This window comes from Kogia breviceps, chromosome 3 (genome assembly GCF_026419965.1).
Source record: "Kogia breviceps isolate mKogBre1 chromosome 3, mKogBre1 haplotype 1, whole genome shotgun sequence".
Classification (NCBI taxonomy): Eukaryota; Metazoa; Chordata; class Mammalia; order Artiodactyla; family Physeteridae; genus Kogia; species Kogia breviceps.
Genome location: NC_081312.1, coordinates 184,136,405 through 184,158,691, shown reverse-complemented (window position 1 = coordinate 184,158,691; position 22,287 = coordinate 184,136,405). Strand labels below are relative to the sequence as shown.

General features: G+C 41.0%; 1 protein-coding gene across 1 annotated transcript in view; it reads right to left on the bottom strand.

Annotated features, from left to right (window-relative positions):
- The window catches only part of MRC1 (mannose receptor C-type 1), a 98,858-nt gene extending 81,514 nt beyond the window's left edge, over window positions 1–17,344 (bottom strand). The window contains exons 1-3 of the mRNA XM_059058350.2: window positions 17,009–17,344; window positions 3,859–4,260; window positions 99–272 (exon numbers count right to left, since the gene is read on the bottom strand). Of these exons, the coding sequence (XP_058914333.1) occupies window positions 99–272; window positions 3,859–4,260; window positions 17,009–17,069 (637 nt within the window). The 5' untranslated portion in view covers window positions 17,070–17,344. The remainder of the gene's footprint in view (window positions 1–98; window positions 273–3,858; window positions 4,261–17,008) is intronic.
- Window positions 17,345–22,287: the final 4,943 nt, after the last annotated feature.

Here is a 22,287-nt window from a genome sequence, read left to right as displayed (position 1 = left end):
TCACTTGGAGGAAGAAATGTTCTCTATAAACACAAAGTCTTATCACTAGGTTGCCACACTAAACGTGCCAAAATTGTCTTGATGGTAAAGTTACTTACATTTCAGTGGACAGTATCCAAATAGCTTATCCATGTCATAATCTGTAGTGGTTCCACACCAGAGCCACCCGTCTGACCGTCCAGCAGTTGTGCAATCTGCATACCACTTGTTCTCAAACTTGAATGGAAACGCACAGGTTGCCCCATTGGCATTGCCCAGGAGTGTGTACATGGCTAGAAGAGACACATTGACTTGCACTTAGAATGGATGTGAATCTCCTGAACGATTACTTTCCAATCAGAAGGTTACTTCAAGGATCAGTCTTATGCTTCTGATCACACCCCTTACACTAGCACAGGGACTTCCTTTGTATTTCCCTTCTCTTGCGACCCCTGTCTTTGGCTGGATACCTGTGTCCTCGGGAAGAACTCTAGCACCACTTCTGTTCTGCTGTCTTTTGCAATAGATTTTCCTCTTTGCTCTCATGAGCCAAAAGCAGTCAGCTCTGCTGACAACAGCTTTGACTTCTGCATTTCCTCCAAACAGAGAAAAGGCCATCCTTCCCCTTGGCTGGAGTCAGAGAATTACTGAATCTCAAGGTTGAAAAATAACCTTATAGCTGTGTAACCCAAACACACAGTCAAAACTTCAATCCCCTCCAAGCACTCCTGTCCAGCCACACTCCACTTGAGTCCCTCAACAATGGCTACGAGAAAGGGTAGGAACTTTAGCATAAATCTCTAATTCACATCATGGAAAGAAATCACTTAAAACCCTTAGATACTATCTATAATCAGTATTTGTCTTTTTTTTTTTTAATGAGTCCAAACAGTTCAAAATGTGAAGCTCTAGGTTCACCTAGAAAGGAAAGTTGAAACAAATATAGAATCACAGACTTCCCTGGTGGCGCAATGGTTAAGAATCCTACTGCCAATGCAGAAGACATGGGTTCGAGCACTGGTCCAGGAAGATCCCACATGCCATGGAGCAACTAAGCCCGTGCGCCACAACTACTGAGCCTGCGAGCCACAACTACTGAAGCCCTCTCGCCTAGAGCCTGTGCTCCGCAACAAGGGAAGCCACCACAATGAGAAGCCTGTGCACTGCAACAGGCAAGAGCAGCCCCTGCTCGATGCAACTAGAGAAAGTCCGCACACAGCAATGAAGACCCAACGTAGCCCAAATAAGTGAATTAATTAATTTTAAAAAATAGAATCATTATGGATCACGGTTTGGCTTAAGTCAAAAGGAAGCTCATATCTCCATTGACACCCAAACCACTCAAGTAGCCAAATGCTCCAGTATGTTCAGTCTACCTTTGTAGGGATGCCCCTTTAGGAGATAATAATCCTCTATATTGAAATATTCAGTCTCTTGCGACAAGTTTATATTCAGAATTTTTTCTAGGTAGGAATACTCTTTTCCTAATTAAGTTTCATAGATTCTATGACTTTAAAAAGTTCTTTAAAGACATCTTGAAAGTCAATAAGATAATATAACATTTGTAAAACACATAGCACAGCATCTAACATATGTAAAGAGCACAACATAAATATGCTACTTACCTCCTTTCCTTTTCCTTTGCTCGTACTGATTTTGTCCACCTTAAAAGCTAGGTTTATTCTCAATTCCCTCAAAATGACTCTTTTGCCAATTGCCTAGCTGTTAGTAACTTTAAAATGTGATTCTAGTTTTTGTTGCACCAGGTTACAGGACTAGTTTTCCGAATCATACATTGTATAAAGAACATGCTGGATTTTTAATAATTACACCATTGTTCCTTCGCATGAAGAAAACGTGATAAGACCACGAAGGGCTAGTGGTACTGTTCATTCAGCTAGCCAAGGAATTCTCAGTGCTCGATTTACAGATGGCAATCAGAAATGGCTTTTTAAGGACTAACTTGATTTCTTAAACAAAGCACTGATGAGGCCAATTTGACTAAGAAATCATGTCACTGCACTCAATTGACTCTTCCTCTTGTGGGCCACACTTGCAGACGATCCTCAGATCCGTCCATGTCTACAAAATCTGAGTCGATCACTCAAAATTAAATCCTTGGCCTCAGACAGTTTTCTTCCCCAAGTTCTCTTTAGAGAGACAAAGATTGCATACATCCTCTCTGCATTGTCTTTACTTCTAATGCATATTCCAATGAATCGATTGCAATATCACTCTGAAGGACTAGATCTTCTAGCATGACTATCTTAAGTATTGGGAGAGACTTAGGGAGTATGCAAAGTGTGGTCAATGGACCATCTGCATCCAGCCACACAGTGTTGATAAAGACAATTCAATAGATCCCTAGGCCTTTCCCCCAATATGCTAATTTAGAATCTAGGTGAGGGGGCACATTGGGATCTGAATTTTTAACAAGCTCTCCAGATGATTATTAAGCATATTAAAGTTTGAGAATCACGATCCCAAATCCTATGCATATTTTTCTCAAAGCAAACAGAAGACCCGAAAGTAGGGGCAGGGGGTGGAGAGAGGACTACAGAACTTCAGCGATATCTTTTAAAATAAAATGAGAATTCTGATCTCTTAGCACCAAACTTCCTTGTGTTGGATTCCTCAATTAGAACTACTGTCCCACCTGTGGAATTGGACTCAGTCAAGTTTGGTTCACCCTTGTCCTGCCCTATAATTTTCCGACAAGTTTCTCCTGAAATGCTGTGCTACGTAGGTTGCCTCTTAGGTAATTTCTAAACCTACATTGTGTTCAATAAAAGCCTTGGGATAACTTCTTTCTGAGCCCTCCTTCTCACTCTTCTTCAGTTCCTAATCTCTTCTTCCCTTTACAGAACAGAGAAGGAGAATGGAAAGCTGTCAAATCATCACCTTGCAAAGAGCTGAACTCCCATGCCTGCCATGAGCTAAGTTCAACGGACCTTTGCAGCCTCAGTAACATAGTAATTTTGCAAACAGCTTAATCTCTTGCCCCAAGAGGCAGGCTCTTTCTCTGACCTTGAGGTCATTCTAGACAACACTTCACAGAAATCAAGTGTCCAAACCTGGAAGGTGGTTACAACATCATCTGACTCAAGAAGCCTTTGTAAAGGGCTTCAAGTTCTTTGGGTTTTTGCTTTACCTTTTCTCTGTGCAGCCACTAGAGAATGAAATTTGGCCAAGATGAGAGAAGACTAGATACTCTGATTTTATTTCACCTTCAAGAGCTGAAGGAACCAGATACATGTACAATTATTTCCTGCCCCGCGGTGCTACCACTTTCTAAAACAGCCGACTAAAGACGCTGAAGGTTAGTTTTTAAGCTTATTCCTTAGTTTTTCTAATTTGCTGATTATTACATGATGTCTCTAAATACCCAGAAGGTAACAAATAAATTAGAAACGTTTAGAAACCAAAATTGTCAAGATTTCATTTTACACAGTCTGAATTGGTAAAGAATGCTGTTCCAGGGATGATTTGTTCAGAGGTAATGCAAACCAGAAAAGAAACATTTCGTTAAACCCTTTTATCACGACAATCATACAATGTAAAATGGAAGGCACCGGGTCAAAGACTACAGTGAAAAGTAATTTCTAAAAGCGGTAAAACCCACCGTTAAAAAAAAACCTCTTAGCAAAAGTTACAAGAAATGTCTTCCCATTAACTACAAATAGCTAAAGTATCATTTAGGACTTTGTACCACATTGACTCATTCACAGAACACAGAATAGTTCCAAACACAAAAGTAATCAATTAATACTTCTAGTACAGACTAAACAAGAATATGCTTATTTTCTTGAATTAGTTTCCAACTAAGAGGATGAGAAAGATTTGACAGAAAGGAAAAAAAGAAAATTCCAAGCTTCTTACCTTCATAACCTCTAGAGCATAAATCATCTGTGGTTCCATAAACTTTCCACCTGCTCCATAAACCTGATCCCTTGTAAAGCATAATGTTCTTTTCTTGTCTATTGCCATAGTTAAAAAATAAATCTTCTCCCTTGATTCCCAAAAGCGTGTCATTTTTGCACTCCCATTTCTGAAGTTCACTCTTGGAGTCACAGGCATAGAGAGTGACAGCGACCCAGTCACTTTTGGATGGCACCCCTAAGCATAACTTAAAGGCAACACTCATGATCTGCGACTCAGACACCCATCGGAATTTCTGAGCTTCGTTGTCTTGGTTGCAAGGTGCAGTTTGAACTGCGCTGGGAGTTAATGCTTCCACGCAGCGCCTGTGATCTTCATTGTATATTAAAAATTGCCTAGTGTCTGTTAAAAAAAGAAAGAAATGATGCTTAAGTGGATACATAGGGCAAAGACAACATTTTAGGTCAAAAGTTCGCAATGTTTCCATTTCCCAAAAGACCTGTGATCACAGGAAAAGGTTTGAAATTGACTCAGCCTGGGCCAGCTCTCCTCCCCACCCCCACCCCCTCGCGGGTCCCTGAAGCTGGAGAAAGACCGGGTTGAGGGGCCTCCTGGGAGCATGTGGCTGGGAATCTTCAAGATGTCCTAGTTCAGAAAAGGAACCTTATGAAAAGACTTAAAGGCCTTCAATGCACACAAATTGTAGCAGAGTAAACATAAAAGGTAGGTAACAGAGGAAGAAATAATACTCATCTGAGAAAAGCAAATTTGGGGATGAATACAATAAACTATAAAATTAAACACTTGTATATCCTGGAATAGAATTTTGAAGTCCGACTATCCCCACCCTTTTTGATATAGATGAAACCCATACACAATGATTCTAAGTATAACATTAGGAAGGTTTTTCGTATTTAATAAATCAATTTTATTTCAGGAAATTTTACATTCATTTAATGTCCAGCAAATTTGTGAGCTAAGTGTCTTCTGGGAAACCCAGAGGTCTGGGCAACTAGAGAAGTTTTTTTGTTTTCTTTCCCATCCAACAATAGGTAACTTGGACAGCTAGTGTCTTTCATTTCATTGGCATAGTCAACCTAACCTTTGCATAACAAAAAGATACAAAAATGCATTTGCTAGTGTTATAGTTTGTGAAGTTTGCAGTAAAGGTTGAATAAATGTAGGTTTTATATCATTTAAGGTAGTATTTATGAGAGTAACTTTATAAATAACAGTCTTTTTATACTTGTAGTTTGGGGCTGGTACTTTAAATAAGTATGTATAGATAATTTATGCTTATGGTACATAGCTGCTAGCTGGCAAAACTCAACTTCCTCTTGACAAAAAGAAAAAAAGAATAAAAAGATCTGGTAAGCATATTTTTGTCCTTTAAATCAAAATTGATTTCATGTTTCATCATGTAGAGTTTTTTTCCTTTTTGTCTATTTTTTAATAGACAAGTGAAAGGAACTGACTCTTTTTGTGGCACAAATATAAATTAAACACTTTGTGAAGTTTAACTAAATTCTTTCTACTTAAGAGGTTCTTTCAAAATGAGCTGGTATAGTATTACAGATGTTCGAGTGCCTGGATGAATAAGCTTGGTATATTTTTTACACTTGATTTCAACTTCAATTTATTTTTTTAAAATTGATTTTATGGAAATATAAATTGATTTACAATGTTGTGCTACCTTCTGCTGTATAGCAGAGTGACTCAGTTAGACATATATATACACTCTTTTTCATACTCTTTTCCATGATGGTTTATCCCAGGATATTGAATAGAGTTCCCTGTGCTATCCAGTAGGACCTTGCTGTTGATCCATCCTGTATACAATAGTTTGCATCTGCTGACCCCAATTTCAATCAGGTCATCCCAGTGAAATTATCAAAGTAATCACAGTGCCACTAAGAGAGGCCTTTGCTTCCACAAGCCAAATTCTATCTACTGTCCTCAGCACCCCGTGGGGTTGGCTCCACTTACACGCGGAGATCAGTCTTGGACTATCAACTTCAAAGTCATAATGGATCTTTGCCTCAAAAGATTATGTTCTCCGGCTGTATCTGCTCTTGTCTACGCTTGTTAGAGACCTCTTGCCTCTGTCTTGCCTGGGTTCCTAATTCAGTGCTACTTCCAACCTCTGCCTAGATTCCTTGGCTGGGTTCCTCATGTCTGCTGGTTTGATTTCTTGGAATCGGGACTCACAAGAGACTGAATTCAGAACATCTGCTTCTGCTGGCATCTTTGGAATTGACGTCTGTCAACAGAACATGCAGCGTCAACCCAATTTCCTCCCATCTAACTGAAGGCCTTCCCAAGCTTGATCTTTGTGAGGCAAAATGAGTAACTCTGTGCGTTGGTAATAAAATTAAAATGTTAATAATATTTTGTTTTGTTCACAGTAAAACCCAGGAAAAAAGAAGATAAAATGTTCTTTAGAAACAGTTATAGGATAATTTACCATACACAAATGTAAATCTGCTAATCTAAAAAGGTACTGAACTCTGAAAATGTTACCATAGATATCTGTAGACTGAGCTATATTGCCCTTTACATTTCATCTGTGTTGGCTATTCCACCTGTTATTTTCCTGTCTAGACTTACCTTCATTTCACAGTTTTTCTCAGTACCATCCCAACAATAAATCTCTCTTCCACCTCCTACTTCAGCCATTTCATTGTACTGTTGAGTGGCCAACACTTAGTAACTGTCTACATTCAGTCAACCAACCAGTTGATAGCCAACCATTTAAGGTAAGGTGCTTGGAAGTCATACTGCATGAATAGTGTTCCTCTTTCAGAATTTTTATACTTACCTGACTTTTATTTCATGTACTTAATTTTTGTCTGTAGTTCCATCTTAATTTCACTCTAAATATGATGGTATTTAATGAGCAAACATCCAATATTCTCTTTTTCATTAATGGCACCATCATCCACCTAGATCCATAAGCCAAAAACCTATGAGTCATCTAGATTTCCAGCTTTCCTTCACTTTTTAGGACAAAAGTAGAATCTGTTGGCTCTACCCCAACACATACCATGATGGTTCCTTTTATGTGTCAAATTAGCTAGGACATGGAATGCAAATATTTGGTCAAATACCAGTCTGGATGTTGCTGTGAAGGTTGTTTTGGGAGGTTTTTTGTTTTGTGTTCTTGTCTAGAGAAGGTTAACATTTAAAGTAGTGGACTTTTAGTAAAGCAGATTACAGTCCATACTGTAGGTGAGCCTCATCCAATCAGTTTAAGGCCTTCAGAGAAAACAGACTGAGGTCCCCTCAAGAAGAGGAAATTCTATCTCTAGATTGTCTTTGGACCTGAACTGCAGTATCAACTCTTTCTTGAGTTACCAGCCTGCCAGCCTCCACCACTGCACGAGGCAATTCCTTAAAATAAATCTCTCCAAAAAGATATTGATAGATAGATGACAGATAGATGATAGATAGATAGATAGATAGATAATAGATAGATGATAGATAGATGATAGATGATAGATAGATAGATAGATAATAGGTAGATAGACAGATGATAGGTAGAGAGAGAGATACACAGAAATACACACACACACACACACACACACACACACACACACACACACACACACACACTCACACATACCCTACTGGTTCTGTTTCTCCAGAGAAACTTGACTAATACAAATACCCTAATCCATTCTTTTCTCTTCATCAGAGATAATGCCTGATCTCTCAGTTTCCTGGTTGAGATGGGCTTAAATGTCACCTGACTCCAAATTGTAAACCCTACCTAAGGTCATGGAATGTTTCTACTTAGCCATATAAAAGAGTCAGATTTCTCTCTGTTTTTCAATCTCTTTAGCAGATCAATGGTGCATATCACAGTTGGCTTGAATAGTTATTCAATTATAAAATTATTTTCTTTTTCTTCTACTTTCAGGGAGAGGTTTTCTAGGTTGGAAGACATTTTGCTTTTTACCGTATCTCTTCCCAAATTTAAAGCCTTCAAGAGGACCACTGCACATGTGGGAAAGAACCCCTCCAGTCTCCCTGTCACAGCGTACTAGACGGGGCCCATCCAGCCCTGCTGACCCTCTGCTCTCACCTCCTCCCACCCTGTTCCCACTCACCACCTTCCAGCCACAAAGCCTTTCTGCTCCTCAAGAACTTTAAGCTCATTTTCACCGTAGAGACTGTATTTCAAGTTCCCTCTTCTTGAAATACTCATTAAGGTTCCAACTCAAGTGCCAAATCCTTAGTGAGCTAACACTCCAAATTTTACTCGTTTATTTTCTATATACTATTCATAACCATCTTAAAATATATATTTTAAAAAATTTGTTTACTTGTGTCTTGTCTGTGCCCCTACTGGAATGTAAATTCGCTGACTAGCAAGACTTATCTTTCCAGTCCAGTACCGTATTCTCTCTTTTTGGAGCATAATAGTCCCTCAACAAATATTAGTTGAATGAATAAAAAAATAGTTATTAAATCTGAAGCATCTCCTGACTGTTAACCCAGTTACATTCTTTTATTTAATAGTTGATTAATGATGATGGGTCTATTTCATAAGACTTTTTCCCTTAAAATTTTATTTTTACCAAAGAGTGATTTATAAATGTTTATTCTTATAAAAGGAGTACCTGGGGACTTCCCTGGTGCTGCAACTAAGGAGCTGGAGAGGCAGAACTAAGGAGCCCGCAAGCCACAATTAAGGAGCCCGATGCAACCAAATAAATAAATAAATAAATACTTTTTTTTTTTTAAAGGAGTACTTGGAAATGAAAAGCTTCTATTTTAATACAAACTTATCTCTTCTTGCTTCCTTTATTTATCTTTGACATTAGGAAGCAGTGCAAGTTTGATATTGCCTTTGCCAGACAATACAAGGAAATGTAAAATCATCGCTTTATGATCCTGCGTTCATACATTATTCTTCTCCCCAACTAGTCAACATGTAAGTTTTGCTTTTATCACTGTCTCTGTGCAATGTCTCTGAGTTAAAATGTCATACTTCTCCCTCTGAAAGTGATTCAAGACCTTGACCAAAAGACAGCTTGTGGCATTTTTGTCACCATTAACCAGACCAATGTTTCATTCAATTTTTCTTTTCTATACTAATTATGTTTTCGTAACAGAAATATTGCAAAGCTGAACGAATGGTAACAGATGATGCTTACACATCAGAAATGTATTTACAGAATCGAAGAGACCCGCCAGCCATCTTAACTCAATCTTACAAACCTCACGTTTATTTTTCAACAAATAGGTGCAAGGCCCCATGCTAGCGACAACGCGAAGACAAACCAGACACACAAATTCCCCGCCACAAGGAGCCCACGCTTCAAGGGGAGAAATATCAAAGGTCAAAATACCTTTAGGAAAGAAGCAAGAAGTTTCCGCACAATGCCTCAGGTTGAAAATGGCTGAAACCTAGATATCCAATATCACAGGTACACATTTTCTTTTAAGCACATTTTTTTTTTTTGCGGTATGCGGGCCTCTCACTGTCGTGGCCTCTCCCGTTGCGGAGCACAGGCTCCGGACGCGCAGGCCTAGCGGCCATGGCTCACGGGCTTAGTTGCTCCGCGGCATGTGGGATCCTCCCGGACCGGGGCACGAACCCGCGTCCCCTGCATCGGCAGGCGGCCTCTCAACCACTGCGCCACCAGGGAAGCCCTCTTTTAAGCACATTTTAACCATTTTAAAATGATAACATTGAGCAAGTCATTAAATGTCCAAACTTACGGGCGAAGAAAGTTAGGTTACTAAAGGTGACAGGTTAGAGATATAACTATTATATGCTGTACTTCCTCATATATTTTTAGGCTTTCCCCACCATCAATACATAAGATGCTGACATGAAAGCATAAAAGCTAATAACTTCTGGAAGACAGAGAAGCTGGATAAGAGGAAAATAAGTGGGTACTCTGTAGCAGATGCTACCAGAACCATTTCTTCCTGCCTTTTCCCATTTCAGTGAGCGCCAGCCCCGCTCACCAATGGCATCACCCAATCTCTGGGCCCGGGGGCATTTTCTGGCCATCAGAGAACGCTTCACACACCGCGAAGACCGGTAGGGTCAGAGAACGAACCCCTCCGAGGAGTAACCCTTTACCTGACCCGTGGCTACAGAGGAATAAACAGCCCCAATCTTTGCACCGTGGGCAGGATGATTCTGAGGCGCACATCCTACATTGTCACCCAGGGCACCTAGCAAGGCTGAGCTACAGCTGTCCACAGGGGTCACTGGCTCCTGGACCCACCATGGACCAGCAGCCTTTATTCTGGTCTCACGTCCGCACCCTTCAGCTAGTCTTTCCCAGGACTGGCTCCCAAATAAACTACTTCACTCAAATCATTGTCAGAGGTCACCACCTTGAGCCATCCAAACGAAGAATCTATCCATTAGCCCCTATAAGTGAATGTACACCCACAGATGTCTCTCCAAAGAACTGAAATTAAGTTAATAAATAAATATTGATCTTTATAAATTTATAATGCTTATAAGTTAAAAATAAATATTTATTATGCACCTGGTACATGCAAAAAAAAAAACTACAGCAAGTGCTGGGGGCAGGGGAAAAAACTAAGGATCAAACTATTAGGTTTAGCGATGTTGAACAAAAGGATAAAGGAAAAACTGAGAATGATTTTATATTTACCACTTCAATCCTTCATTCATTCATCAAATCTCCAGAGAACCTACTAACTTAAGTCCCCGCATTTGGCTATCTGGGGAGGTCCAAGTATGAATCCAACATGGGTTGTGACCTCAAGGAAACAACAGAGGCTGGGATAAGGAACTCTGCCAACTTCCTGCCTCCCCTCCTAAAGACAGGAATATCTACACCCTCCCTGGGTTCGTTCACGCCCATCTCAGCAGCTCTCCCTCAGCCTGCTGATCCCTTTACCTGTGTCCTGGATTCCATCCCCTCCTGAGGCTCTACTCACTGTCCTTCCCTTTCTCCCCTACATCCTCAACCTCAGAATGCCAGCCTCTCCCCCAATTTCAAGACCAACACACGAGACCTGTAGGCAAGACGTTGACACTACACAACGTTTTCTTCTCCCACTCTACCACATGGACTTAATCTTTATGTATCATGTCCACCTGATTGTGACGTAATCGGAACTCTAACTGTTCACTGGCTGTGTGACCTTGGCCAAGTTTCTAAACTACTCTGTGCTGCCTTTCCCCCCACCAAAGAATGAGGAGGAAAGCACAGGACCTGCTAGTTGTTGTGAGAATTAAATGAGATCACCTAAATAAAGCGCGGAGAACAGTTCCTGACACAGAAATTGCTTGATACACGTAAGTGTATTCTTATCACTAACTTGGGAAAATCAGTCTTAAAGGCAATGTGAAATGGTCCAGAACAGGATGAAACTGGAGAAAAAGAGAACCTTTTCAGCAGCCCAAAGAGGACAGAAGGACAGAGACAATGGAGACCCCCAGAGTTTCCAGGTGATGTGGTGGAGAGAGGTATATTCTTCTGGGTCAGCAAACCTGCAGGCAAATGCTGGTTCCACCATTCACTAGCTGTGATGCCTTAGTTAAGCATTCTAGTCTCAACTCCTGGTCTGTAAAATGAGTATAATAATGCTCTCTGATAGAGCTGCTTTGAATTTTCTAAATGAGATAATTTAAGCAAAGCACCCAGCATATCATTTTGCAGAGAGTACATCTTCAAATGTTGGTGTCCTCCTTCCCACCTCCAAGTGAAAAGTCTAAACAATTGATTCAAAGAGAGGGACTAAGTCCTTCTTTGACATACTGTTGTTTTGAAGCACATTTATGTCTTTGCTGATGGACACACTCCAAATGGTAAATTACATCTACTTCTTAGCCTCCGAGCCAGAAGACCATGGTCAAGAATTAGCTCTGGTCCTTAATGGCTAGCTGACTTCCAAGCCTCAGTTTCCTCCTGTAGTAAAATGTGGATTGTAACACCCACCCAACCCATCTCACTGGGTTGTTTTAAGGATCTGATTAAGGATCTGAAAGCAATTACTTAAACTGATTAAAGACCTTGAAGGGCTCTGTGACCTTAACTTGGTCTGTAATTAGAAGAATCTGTCCAACAGTGCTTACTTCTCTGTCAGTTTCAATTCTTTCTGAAAGGGCACTTGCCTTCCTATCTCCCTCTACTTTCACTTTTATTCTACCTGATTTCCACTAGTTCCCTCTATGGACCAATGTAACCATATGGTATTTCCATTCAACAATGCTTGACGGTCGCCAAGAGGCAAGAGGACACTGCCGGTCGCACATGGACATCAGTTTCCCTCTCTCTGCCATGCAGATAACAAACCACTTCAGAAGCTACTTTCCTTTGCAACTCCCCTTGTGACCTGTGATCTCCTGGTTCTCCCTTAGCTGCTCAGGATTCAGTCTCAGACCAGGTTGCAGGATCAGGGTCATCACTGTAATCTCCAGGTCCCTTTCAAGACAAGGGTCTTTGTCTTAACTGAGGTTGAGTGTATTTGATTCTTTTATTTTTTTGACAGGTTACCTTCTGTATTTTCTTTTTTTAAAACTTATTGAAGTATAGTTGATTTACAATGTTGTGCTAATTGCTGCTGCACATAGGGATTCAGTTATACATATATATATATATTCTTTTTCATATTCTTTTCCATTGTGGTTTATCACAGGATATTGAATATAGTTCCCTGTGCTCTACAGTAGGACCTTGCGTTTTATCCATTCTATATATACTAGTTTGCATCTGCTAACCCCAAACTCCCAGTCCATCCCTCCCCCACCCTCCCTCCCCCTTGGCCACCACGAGCCTGTTCTCTATGTCTGTGAGTCTGTTTCTGTTTCATAGATAAGTTCATTTGTGTCATACTTTAGATTCCACATATAAGTGATATCATATGGCATTTGTCTTTCTCTTTCTGACTTATTTCAAGCATATTTGATTCTTTAAAGCTCACATTTAACAAGTGGTGACTCTTCCTACCTAGAAATTAGGTCCAACACCCTCAGAAGGCACTGAAATGTCACTCAACAAAGCAATTGTCTTCTTACCTATATCTGGAATATCCTACAGCCACAGATCTTCATCTCTGAATTATAGAAAAATCAGAGGTTATATGGGACAACGACATGAACAATAGACAACTATAGGAGCAAGTGAAAAAAGAAAGATGACAAAAAGTTGGTTTTGGTCAACAATGTCAGAAAGTATGTCTCAAATTTGGTATCCAAAGCAGGTCATATGTATGAAGGAAGAAATGAGAGACTAGAAATAAAGAAAAGTTAAAAAGAAAGAAAGGAAAAAAGAAAGAAAGAAAGAAAGAAAGAAAGAAAGAAAGAAAGAAAGAAAGAAAGAAAGAAAGAAAGAAAGAAAGAGGAAGGAAGGAAGAAAGAAACAAAGAAAGAAAAGAAACAAAGAAAGGAAGGAAGGAAGGAAGGAAGGGAGAAAGACAAGAAAAGTAGAAATATTATAAGGAAAATTTTATGAAAAATGAAAACTAGTAAGGGAATAGGCAGTGGGCAACTGTTCTTTGAAGACGTCCAAGATTGGTATTAAACCAATCGTTTGTGGAGCAAAAACACACTGCTTCTGTTTAATAGAAAGAACACTGCCCTGGGAGTCAGCAGTCCTGAGCATTCAGCAGGTTGTCTAACCTGTGAGACCCTGGAAAGATCACTTAACCTGTCAGGACTCAGTTTTCTTACCCATAAACGAGGAGGTTGGAGGCAGCACAGCTGTGTGCTACAGGTCACATTCACCCTGTTTGGTTTTGGTTTTTTTCACCCTCAAGGGCCAGTGAGAGCCTCTTACTGACACCTCTTCCCAACTCTGCTTCCAGTGGCATCACGTTGGTAGTTTGAAATCAACCATGGTGGGAGTCTCACACCAGGGAAATCGCTCCATGCCACAAATCAGTGCTTTTTCTCTTCTGAGAACCAACTGTTAAGTTTACCGCCACTGCACTGCCTGTGAGCCAAACCGTCCCAATTTCAAGCTAAACCTCTGTGCCTGAGCAACTCCCACTGTATCTCTACCACGATCATATCCCCATTGAGGTCTAAACATTGGCACGGAATGCAGTTCTTCCTGCTAAAGGGATAGCAGGGCAAGGGCAAGAAGTCACTTTCCCTCCGCTATGCTTGGCCACCCGGCCCCGTCCAGGTACAACAAGGGGTCTCGTGGTGTTGATGATGTGGGATGTTCTCAGGCAAGTGGGAGAAAGGGTTCCGGGTTGGAAAGAAACCACAGGAAGCAGGGAGATCTTGTCTGTGGGTTATATAAATGGGAAGGGAATCCAGGGGAGGGGGTACGGAGAGTCTGTATAGTCTTTACCGCTAACTAAGTAGGCGCTCTGCTTTTATCCAGACACCTCTGTTCATGTGCCACTTGGGCCAAGAAAAGGTCAAATAAAAATTAAAGGCTCTCAAGTTAATAAAAAATTTTCTGGAAGGAGCTCCCTTATACATGTTTTGGGTTTTGCTTTGCTTTTATTCTTTAAGTAAAGATTCTTCAGCACCCTCCTGCTTCTCCCGTAGCTGTGTCTATGAAGAGGAAGACATTCATCAGAGCAAGGCATCCTGCTGTCTCCAGGAGGGAAAACTTCCTAAGCAAAGTGAGAAAGACTTTTTGCCCCCAAAACATTAAGAGCAAGTTTAAAGAAACGTAGGGAATTCCCTGGTGGTCCAGTGGTTAGGACTCTGCACTCTCACTGCTGAGGGCCCTGGTTCAATCCCTGGTCTGGACGCTAAGATCCCACAAGCCATGCAGTGTGGCTATAAAAAAGAAGAAGAAGAAGAAGAAAGAGAAAAGATATCTAGGGGCTATATCTGTGGTATCTGTGCTGCCCAGTATGGTAGCTATGAGCCCCAAGGGTCTACTGTACACTTGAAATGAAGCCAGTCTGAACTGAGATGCCCTGAAAGTATAAGATGCACATTGGATGTTGACATTATAATTTTTAAAAAATGAATGTAAAAATATCCCAGGAAGTTTTATACTGATGAATGTTGACTGATAATATTTTAGATACATCGGGTTCAATAAAACATATTCATAAAATCGATGTTACTTTTTACTTTTTTAAGGGTGGCTGCGTAATGTGGCTGAGATGTACCCATTGGGCGGCGCTGGGTTAGGGTCCAGGTCTCATCCAGTGTCTGTGGGAAGACCTTTAGCGACAGAGAACTTCCTCCTCAGCAGAGCATTCTATTTGAGGCAGCGCAACCATTAGAAGATGTTCACTGCTCTTCGTTTTAACCTTTGAGATCACGAAGACTATATTAAGCCTCTTGCACAAGACAGCTTTTCGAGATGAAGAACGGGGTGATGTGATGCTCACCTGCCTTCCTGTCACGCACCTCCTTACTCTCTGAGGGGTGCGCTTTGTGGCCAGGACTCAGGTAAAATGTCTCCTCAGGCTCCAGGACTCCTTCCCCGGCATTGTTTTTTGGGAAACCTCCCTTTTCAATGCTAACTCTACTGCTTGCATTGAACAACTGATTTTGCTATCATGGGGGAAAAAAGAAGTCACTACTATTGACAGCTGACACTCAGGACGCAGCCACTGTGGGTCATATCACGTGCTAAATATTCTACACAGTTCAGCTCATTGAATCATTGCAACAACTGATGAGGCAAGTAATACAATGCTCCTTACTTTACACACAGAAAAATTAAAGCACAAAGAAATTAAGCAGCTTCCTGGCAGGGGCCAGGTGCAAACCATACTGCCTTTGCTTGTGTTTTTATTATCCCCACTACTTCAGGCGCGGGGTGAGTGAATGCTTTCTGTGATGAAACACTCTCCCTGGGAGGCTTCCCGGGGGTGGGGAGTTTCCGTCTCCTCCGTGGCCCCTACTCCCAACCGCCTCCAACTCAACAGGGCACGGAGCGCCCTTTCGCACAGGCTGGGCACAGACGGCGTTTGCTGATTTGGGAGGAATGAAGGGGGATTGGGGAGGCAGCATTTCAAAGTTGAAATCCCGTGCATCTCGCGTCAAAAGAGACCTGGAAATAAAAATTCCTACAGGCGCTCTCATTCCAAGGGTAAAGCAGGTTGAGGCTGAAGAAATAGAAGAGAGAGACTCCGTAATGTCTTTGGGCTTCTGAAAAGCTCTGAATCTGTGCCTCACGAGTAATCATCAGTCTCCAGGAAAAAAAAAAAAAAAAAAAAGGGGGTGAGGGTGGACAGGGATAAATCAGCTTGAACAACTTAGAACAGAGATAAGAATCAACGTGGAACATAGATAAGGATGAACTCTCTGGCAGTAAAAGCTACATCAAACGGTTCATTCACTACTGAGTGAAGTAAGTCAGAGAAGGACAAATATCAAATGACATGGCTTATATATGGAATCTAAAAACAGGGTACAAATGAACTTACCTACAAACCAGAAATAGAGTTACAGATGCAGAAAACAAAAGTATGGTTACCAGGGGGGAAAGGCGGGGATGGATAAATTGGGAGACTGGGACTGACATAAGGACACTGCTGTCTATAGGACAGATAACTGATGAGGACCTACTGTGTAGCACAGGGAACTCTATTCAATGCTCTGTAATGGCCTACATGGGAAAAGAATCTACAAAAGAGTGGATACATGTAGGTGTAAAACTGATTCACTTTGCTGTACACCTGAAGCTAACACAACATTGTAAATCAACTGTAATCCAATTAAAAACAATTTAATGGCTCCTTCCCAGAAAAAAAGATGAGTTATAAAACTCCCATGGAATCTTTGGGCGGGGAGACGATCTGCGATCCATCCTTAGACCTACCATGAAGACAGACACCAGTGCCGCCTTCCTCTGGGCCGAGAACACTCAGAAGTTGTTGGCTGGGGGTTAGATGGAAACCGAACACTAGAATTGGCCAAGCACAGAGGAAATCGCTCTAAGAATAAAGCAGGGAAGAGGCGACGCCAGCTGAGAGAAGAGGTAAGAGGAAGACGGGGCTCCGTGGCGCTCGGGTCAGGCGGCCCCTCTGACCTGCCAAGCGGCCGCCTCCGCCAGGTGCCCCGTTTCCAGGCCTGGGGACCAGGTGGAGGTTTGCCGCAGGGCTAGTGGTGCGGAAGCCCTGCTTCCTCTTCCCCGCAGCTGTGGAAGAAATCCCTCAGCCCTGAGCCAGAGGGGAGGGGGCACCCCGCGCCCCAAGTCAGAAGGCTTCCAGGTCAGGGCCCACTTACCCAGGAGCTGCACGGCAGCCGGAAGGAGAGAGAGGAAAGCCAGAAGCGCGAGCAGCTTCATGGCCCAGAGGTGATCCTCCTGCAAGGATGGAGAGGAGAGAGCCGGGAGAGGAACCAAGACAGTGAGGGCGCCGGCTCGCCCTGGCCCTCCTCCCCTCTCTGAGCGCCCCGCTGGAAAGAAGTCTGGAGGCAGGGCCCACTTTTAAAGGGCTTCTGAAATTAGGGAAAACCTCCAATAAGGAGATATCCTGTCACATGAGGGCGGTTGGAAAAACAGGAATTCAAAGTTACAACTTTGCTTTGTAAGCTAACTTCTGAGAAGAGCAGACACAGGGGAAGGGGAGAGAGGGACACGTGGGGGGAGAGGCTTGAGGAAGAGGGGGGAGGTGAGAGGGGGCCGGTGAGAAATGAGGGGCCGGGCCGGCCTGCAGGGAAGTAGGAAGTGAAACAGCTCTGGAGCTCCCGGGCCTCCTCGGAGGATGGGGCCATGCGGGGGGCAAAGCTGGAGGCCACTACCTGGCCTGGAAAAGTCAGGCTTCCTCTGGGAAGCCGCTGAACCAGGGGACCCTCGGCAGACGGATCCCACCGGAACATGGTAGAGAGGGCAGGCATTAATAAAAAGGACAGTCGTCTGGGGAAAACATCCTCTTAAGAGCTGAAACGGACCCGCCTCGTTCTCCATATTCAGTGCTGAGAGCCTCCTTTTTCCTTAGAAATCTTCACAAGAAACTTCACGTGGAGCTTTGTTCCTTTTGGCTAGAAGAAACCTGAAATAGAGACTACGCCTAGGAAAGAATCTCAGTCACAACAGGAGGGAGAAAGTTCTAGAAGTCTTTTTCTAGAAACTTCTCTAGAGAGCCAGAGAAAACAGTGACAGGATTTGCAGTAAAGCCTCGCTGCTCATCCTCAACCATAGTGATCTTCTTCAGGTTCACAAGGGTCCTCTTGCTGGGAGAAAACCTGCTCATTTGGTCAAAAAGATGTATATTCATTACAAGATGGGCACAATACTTTCTTAAAAAAATGGAAACAGGTATTTCATTAAGTACCATATTAACGGTAAACATCCATTTTGTTATTTTTTCAGAAGTAAAATATGAATTAAGAACATTTTGAAGCAGATATTAGTAATTAGATAGCCAACCCACAACTGGCATGTGGGAAATGTTAGCCAGCCAAAAAGAAGCTACTGGAAACATTGTATTCTTTGAAATTTTAAATGACTTGTTTGTCTTCAAGTGGGAAGCTCACACAAAGATTCACACCTCTGTGATAAGGTTATAAACTTTGCTTCCTAATAAAAAATGTCACATCGTTCTCTTACTGATTTTTTTTTTAGCATTCTAAATTTAAGATTATTCTGACAGGATGAAAAAGATGGTAAAAATGGAGGACACAAGAGGGCTTCCCCGAGGGCTTCCCTGGTGGCTTCCCTGGTGGCTTCCCTGGTGGCTTCCCTGAGGGCTTCCCTGGTGGCGCAGTGGTTGAGAGTCCTCCTGCCGATGCAGGGGACACGGGTTCGTGACCCGGTCCGGGAGGATCCCACATGCCGTGGAGTAGCTGGGCCCGTGAGCCGTGGCCGCTGAGCCTGCGCCTCCGGAGTCTGTGTTCCGCAACGGGAGGGGCCGTAACAGTGAGAGGCCCATGTACTGCAAAAACAGAGCAGATGAAACAAAATGTTGTTTTCTAAAACAGTGCTTCACTGATTTATCACGAGTAAATAATATTTTAAATGAGGCATTCATGCTTTTAAATGTAAATCAATTCTATAAATTAAAAAACTTTGGCCTAATTTGGATTTCTATTAATTTCAGAAGCAAATAAAACTTAACTGAATTCTCTCTACACTCACATTCAGGGTTTTTTAAATTACACAAGTGTGTCATATGGCCAGCCAGGATCAGTGGTAGAATCTGTGACTTTGAAACAAAAGGAGGCCAACTGTCCCACAAAGAATTTACCCCATGACATTGACCTTACTGAAACAAAGATTTAACAGAGGCTCAAAGAAAAAGAAAGCCAGCTCTTGGGGGAGTGAAGGGGGAATTAGAAGCTCTAGAAATCCATCATTCTACCTCGACAGCTACTGAATTGGCAGAAAGTGTCTGGAGGAACTATATTGGAACTCTAGATTCTAGTGGAAACCTGGGAGCATCCAGTGGAGAGCTTGGTGGAGAGGCTGCTAAACATCAGTGAGTTTCAACCTCTCCCCTGTGGTAGTGGCTACCATCCTCCACTCCCCCATCTTTGTGGCAGGTGACAGTGAGGGTGGCAGATTGTTTGGTGCAGCTTGCCAGAACCAGGACAGACTGTCAAGAACTTGTCCTCCAAATATCAGACTTGTGTGTTCTGAAGGCTGACTGCACTCTTCATTGCTTTCACCACGTCTGTTCAACATAGTACTGAAAGTTCCAGCCAGAACAATTAAGCAAGAAAAAATAAATAATTAAAAGCATCAAAGAAGATGTGGCACATATATACAATGGAATATTACTCAGCCATAAAAATGAATGGAATTGAATTATTTGTAGTAAGGTGGATGGACCTAGAGTCTGTCATACAGAGTGAAGTAAGTCAGAAAGAGAAAAACAAATACTGTATGCTAACACATATATATGGAGTCTAAAAAAGAAAATGGTTCTAAAGAACCTAGGGGCAGGACAGGAATAAAGACGCAGATGTAGGGAATGGACTTAAGGATGCAGGAAGGGGGAAGGGTAAGCTGGAACAAAGTGAGAGAGTGGCATGGACATATATGTACTACCAAATGTAAAATAGATAGCTCATGGGAAGCAACCACATAGCACAGGGAGATCAGCTCAGTGCTTTGTGACCACCTAGAGGGGTGGAGTAGGGAGGGTGGGAGGGAGACGCAAGAGAGAGGGGATATGGGGATATGTGTATGAATATAACTGATTCACCTTGTTATACAGCAGAAACTAACACACCATTGTAAAGCAGTTATACTCCAACAAAAATGTTAAAAATTAAAAAATAAAAATAAAAGCATCCAAATTGTAAAGAAAGGAGAAAAAATATCTCTCTTCACAGATGGCATTATTTTATATGTGGAAAACCCTAAAGCTTCTACAAAAAACAAAACAAGAAAACCCCGCTAAAGCTAACAATCAAATACAACAAAGTTGAAGAATATAAAATCAAAACACAAAAATCAGGTATGTTTCTATACACTATTAATGAAAAATCTGAAAAGGAAATTAAGAAAACAATTCTATTTACAATAGCATCAAAAAGAATAAAGTACTCAGGAATAAATTTCACCAAGGAGACAAAAGACTTATACAATGAAAACTACAAAACATTGCTGAAAGAAATTAAAGAAGACCTAAATAAATGGAAAGCTATCCCATGTTCATAGAATGTTAAACAAAGTACTGTTAAGATGACAATACTACCCTATCTCTTAAAATACTATCTCTTACAATACTATCTCTTAGAATACTACCCTAAGAGATCTACAGGTTCAATGCAATCCCTATCAAAATCCCAATTATTTTTTTGCAGAAATAGAAAAATCCATCTTAAAATTCATAAGAAATCCCATTTAGCCAAAACAGTTTTGAGAAAGAACAAAATTAGAGATTTCACACTTCCTGATTTCAAAACTTACTACAAAGCTACAGTAATCAAATAGCGTGGTACTGGCATAAATGAGTCATAATGACTAATAGAATAGAACAGAGAGGCCAGAAATAACTCCTCATATATTCATTCAATTGATTTTTTTACAAAGGTACCAAGACCATTCAATGCATAAAGGATTCAAAATGGATCAAAACCTAAAGTTAAGAGCTAAACTATAAAATTTTTATAAGAAAACATCAGGAACATAACTTCATGACATTAGATTTGGCAAATGATTTTTTCTTTTTGGACATGACACCGAAAGCAGAGCAACAAAAGAAAAAAAGTAGATAAATTGGGCTTCATCAAAATTAAGAACTTCTGTATCAAAGAATACTATCAAAAGAGTGAAAAGCCGACTCACGGAATGAGAGAAAATATTTGCAAATCATACACCTAATAAGGGATTAAGATCCAGAATATATAAAGAAATACAACTCAACAGCAACAGCAAAGCAACTTATTCTTAAAATGGGCAATGGACTTGAATAGACATTCCTCCAAAGAAAATATAAAAGTAGCCAATAAGTGTGTGAACAGATGCTCAATATCATTAGTCATCAGAAAAGTGCAAACAAAACCACAATGGTATAATGCTTCACATCAATTAGGATAGCTATTTTCAAAAAACAAAAACAGAAAATAACAAGAATTGATGAAGATGTGGAGAAATTGGAACCCTTGTGTATTGCTGGTGGGAATGTAAAATGGCATAGCCACTGTGGAAAACAGTTTGGCAGGTCCTTAAAAAGTTAAATGTGGAATTGCCCTATGATCCAGCAATTCCACTTCTAGGTATATACACAAAAGAATTAAAACCACAGACTCAAACAAATATTTGTACACCAATGTTTACTGAAGCATTATTCATAGTAGCCAAAAGGTAAAAGCAATACAAATGTCTATCAGGAGACAAATGAATAAACAAATGTGGTATATATATATATATATATATATATATATATATATATATATATATATACATACATATACAATGGAATATTATTCAGCCATAAAAAGGAATTCTGATACATGCTACAGCATGTACAATCTTGAAGTAATACAGACACAAGAGGACAAACATTGCATGATTCCACTTCTATGATGAACGTAAAATAGGCAGATTCATAGAGACAGGAAAAATAGAGGTTACTGGGGACTGGTATGGGAGAGGAGAATGAGTGCTATTGTTTAATAGGTTCAGAGGTTCTCTTTGGGATGATGAAAGTTCTGAAAATAGTGGTGATAGTTTCACAACATTGTGAATATACTTGCAACCACTGAATAGTACATGAAAAATGATAAATTTTATGTTATGTGTATTTTACCACATTAAAATGAAATCCAACTCTTACCATCCTCTTTATACCCTTCTACTAAGTTTTGGTCCTGGTTTTGGGTTTGCTATTGATGACAGTGGTTGTTTTCAACTAGTACTTCCTTCAAGGTAAAGAAGGATTTCTATAAAATAAAGGAAATCCTCATTTTTTCAAATTGGTAAGACAATTGCTGAACTATTTCATTTCCTCTTAGACTTTCTCTTCACATCCACTCAATTCCATACAAGCTGAACTTAGTGACTCCTTTCTTCTGAAACAATTTCAAGAAAATTAGCTCCACAAATTATTTGGTAA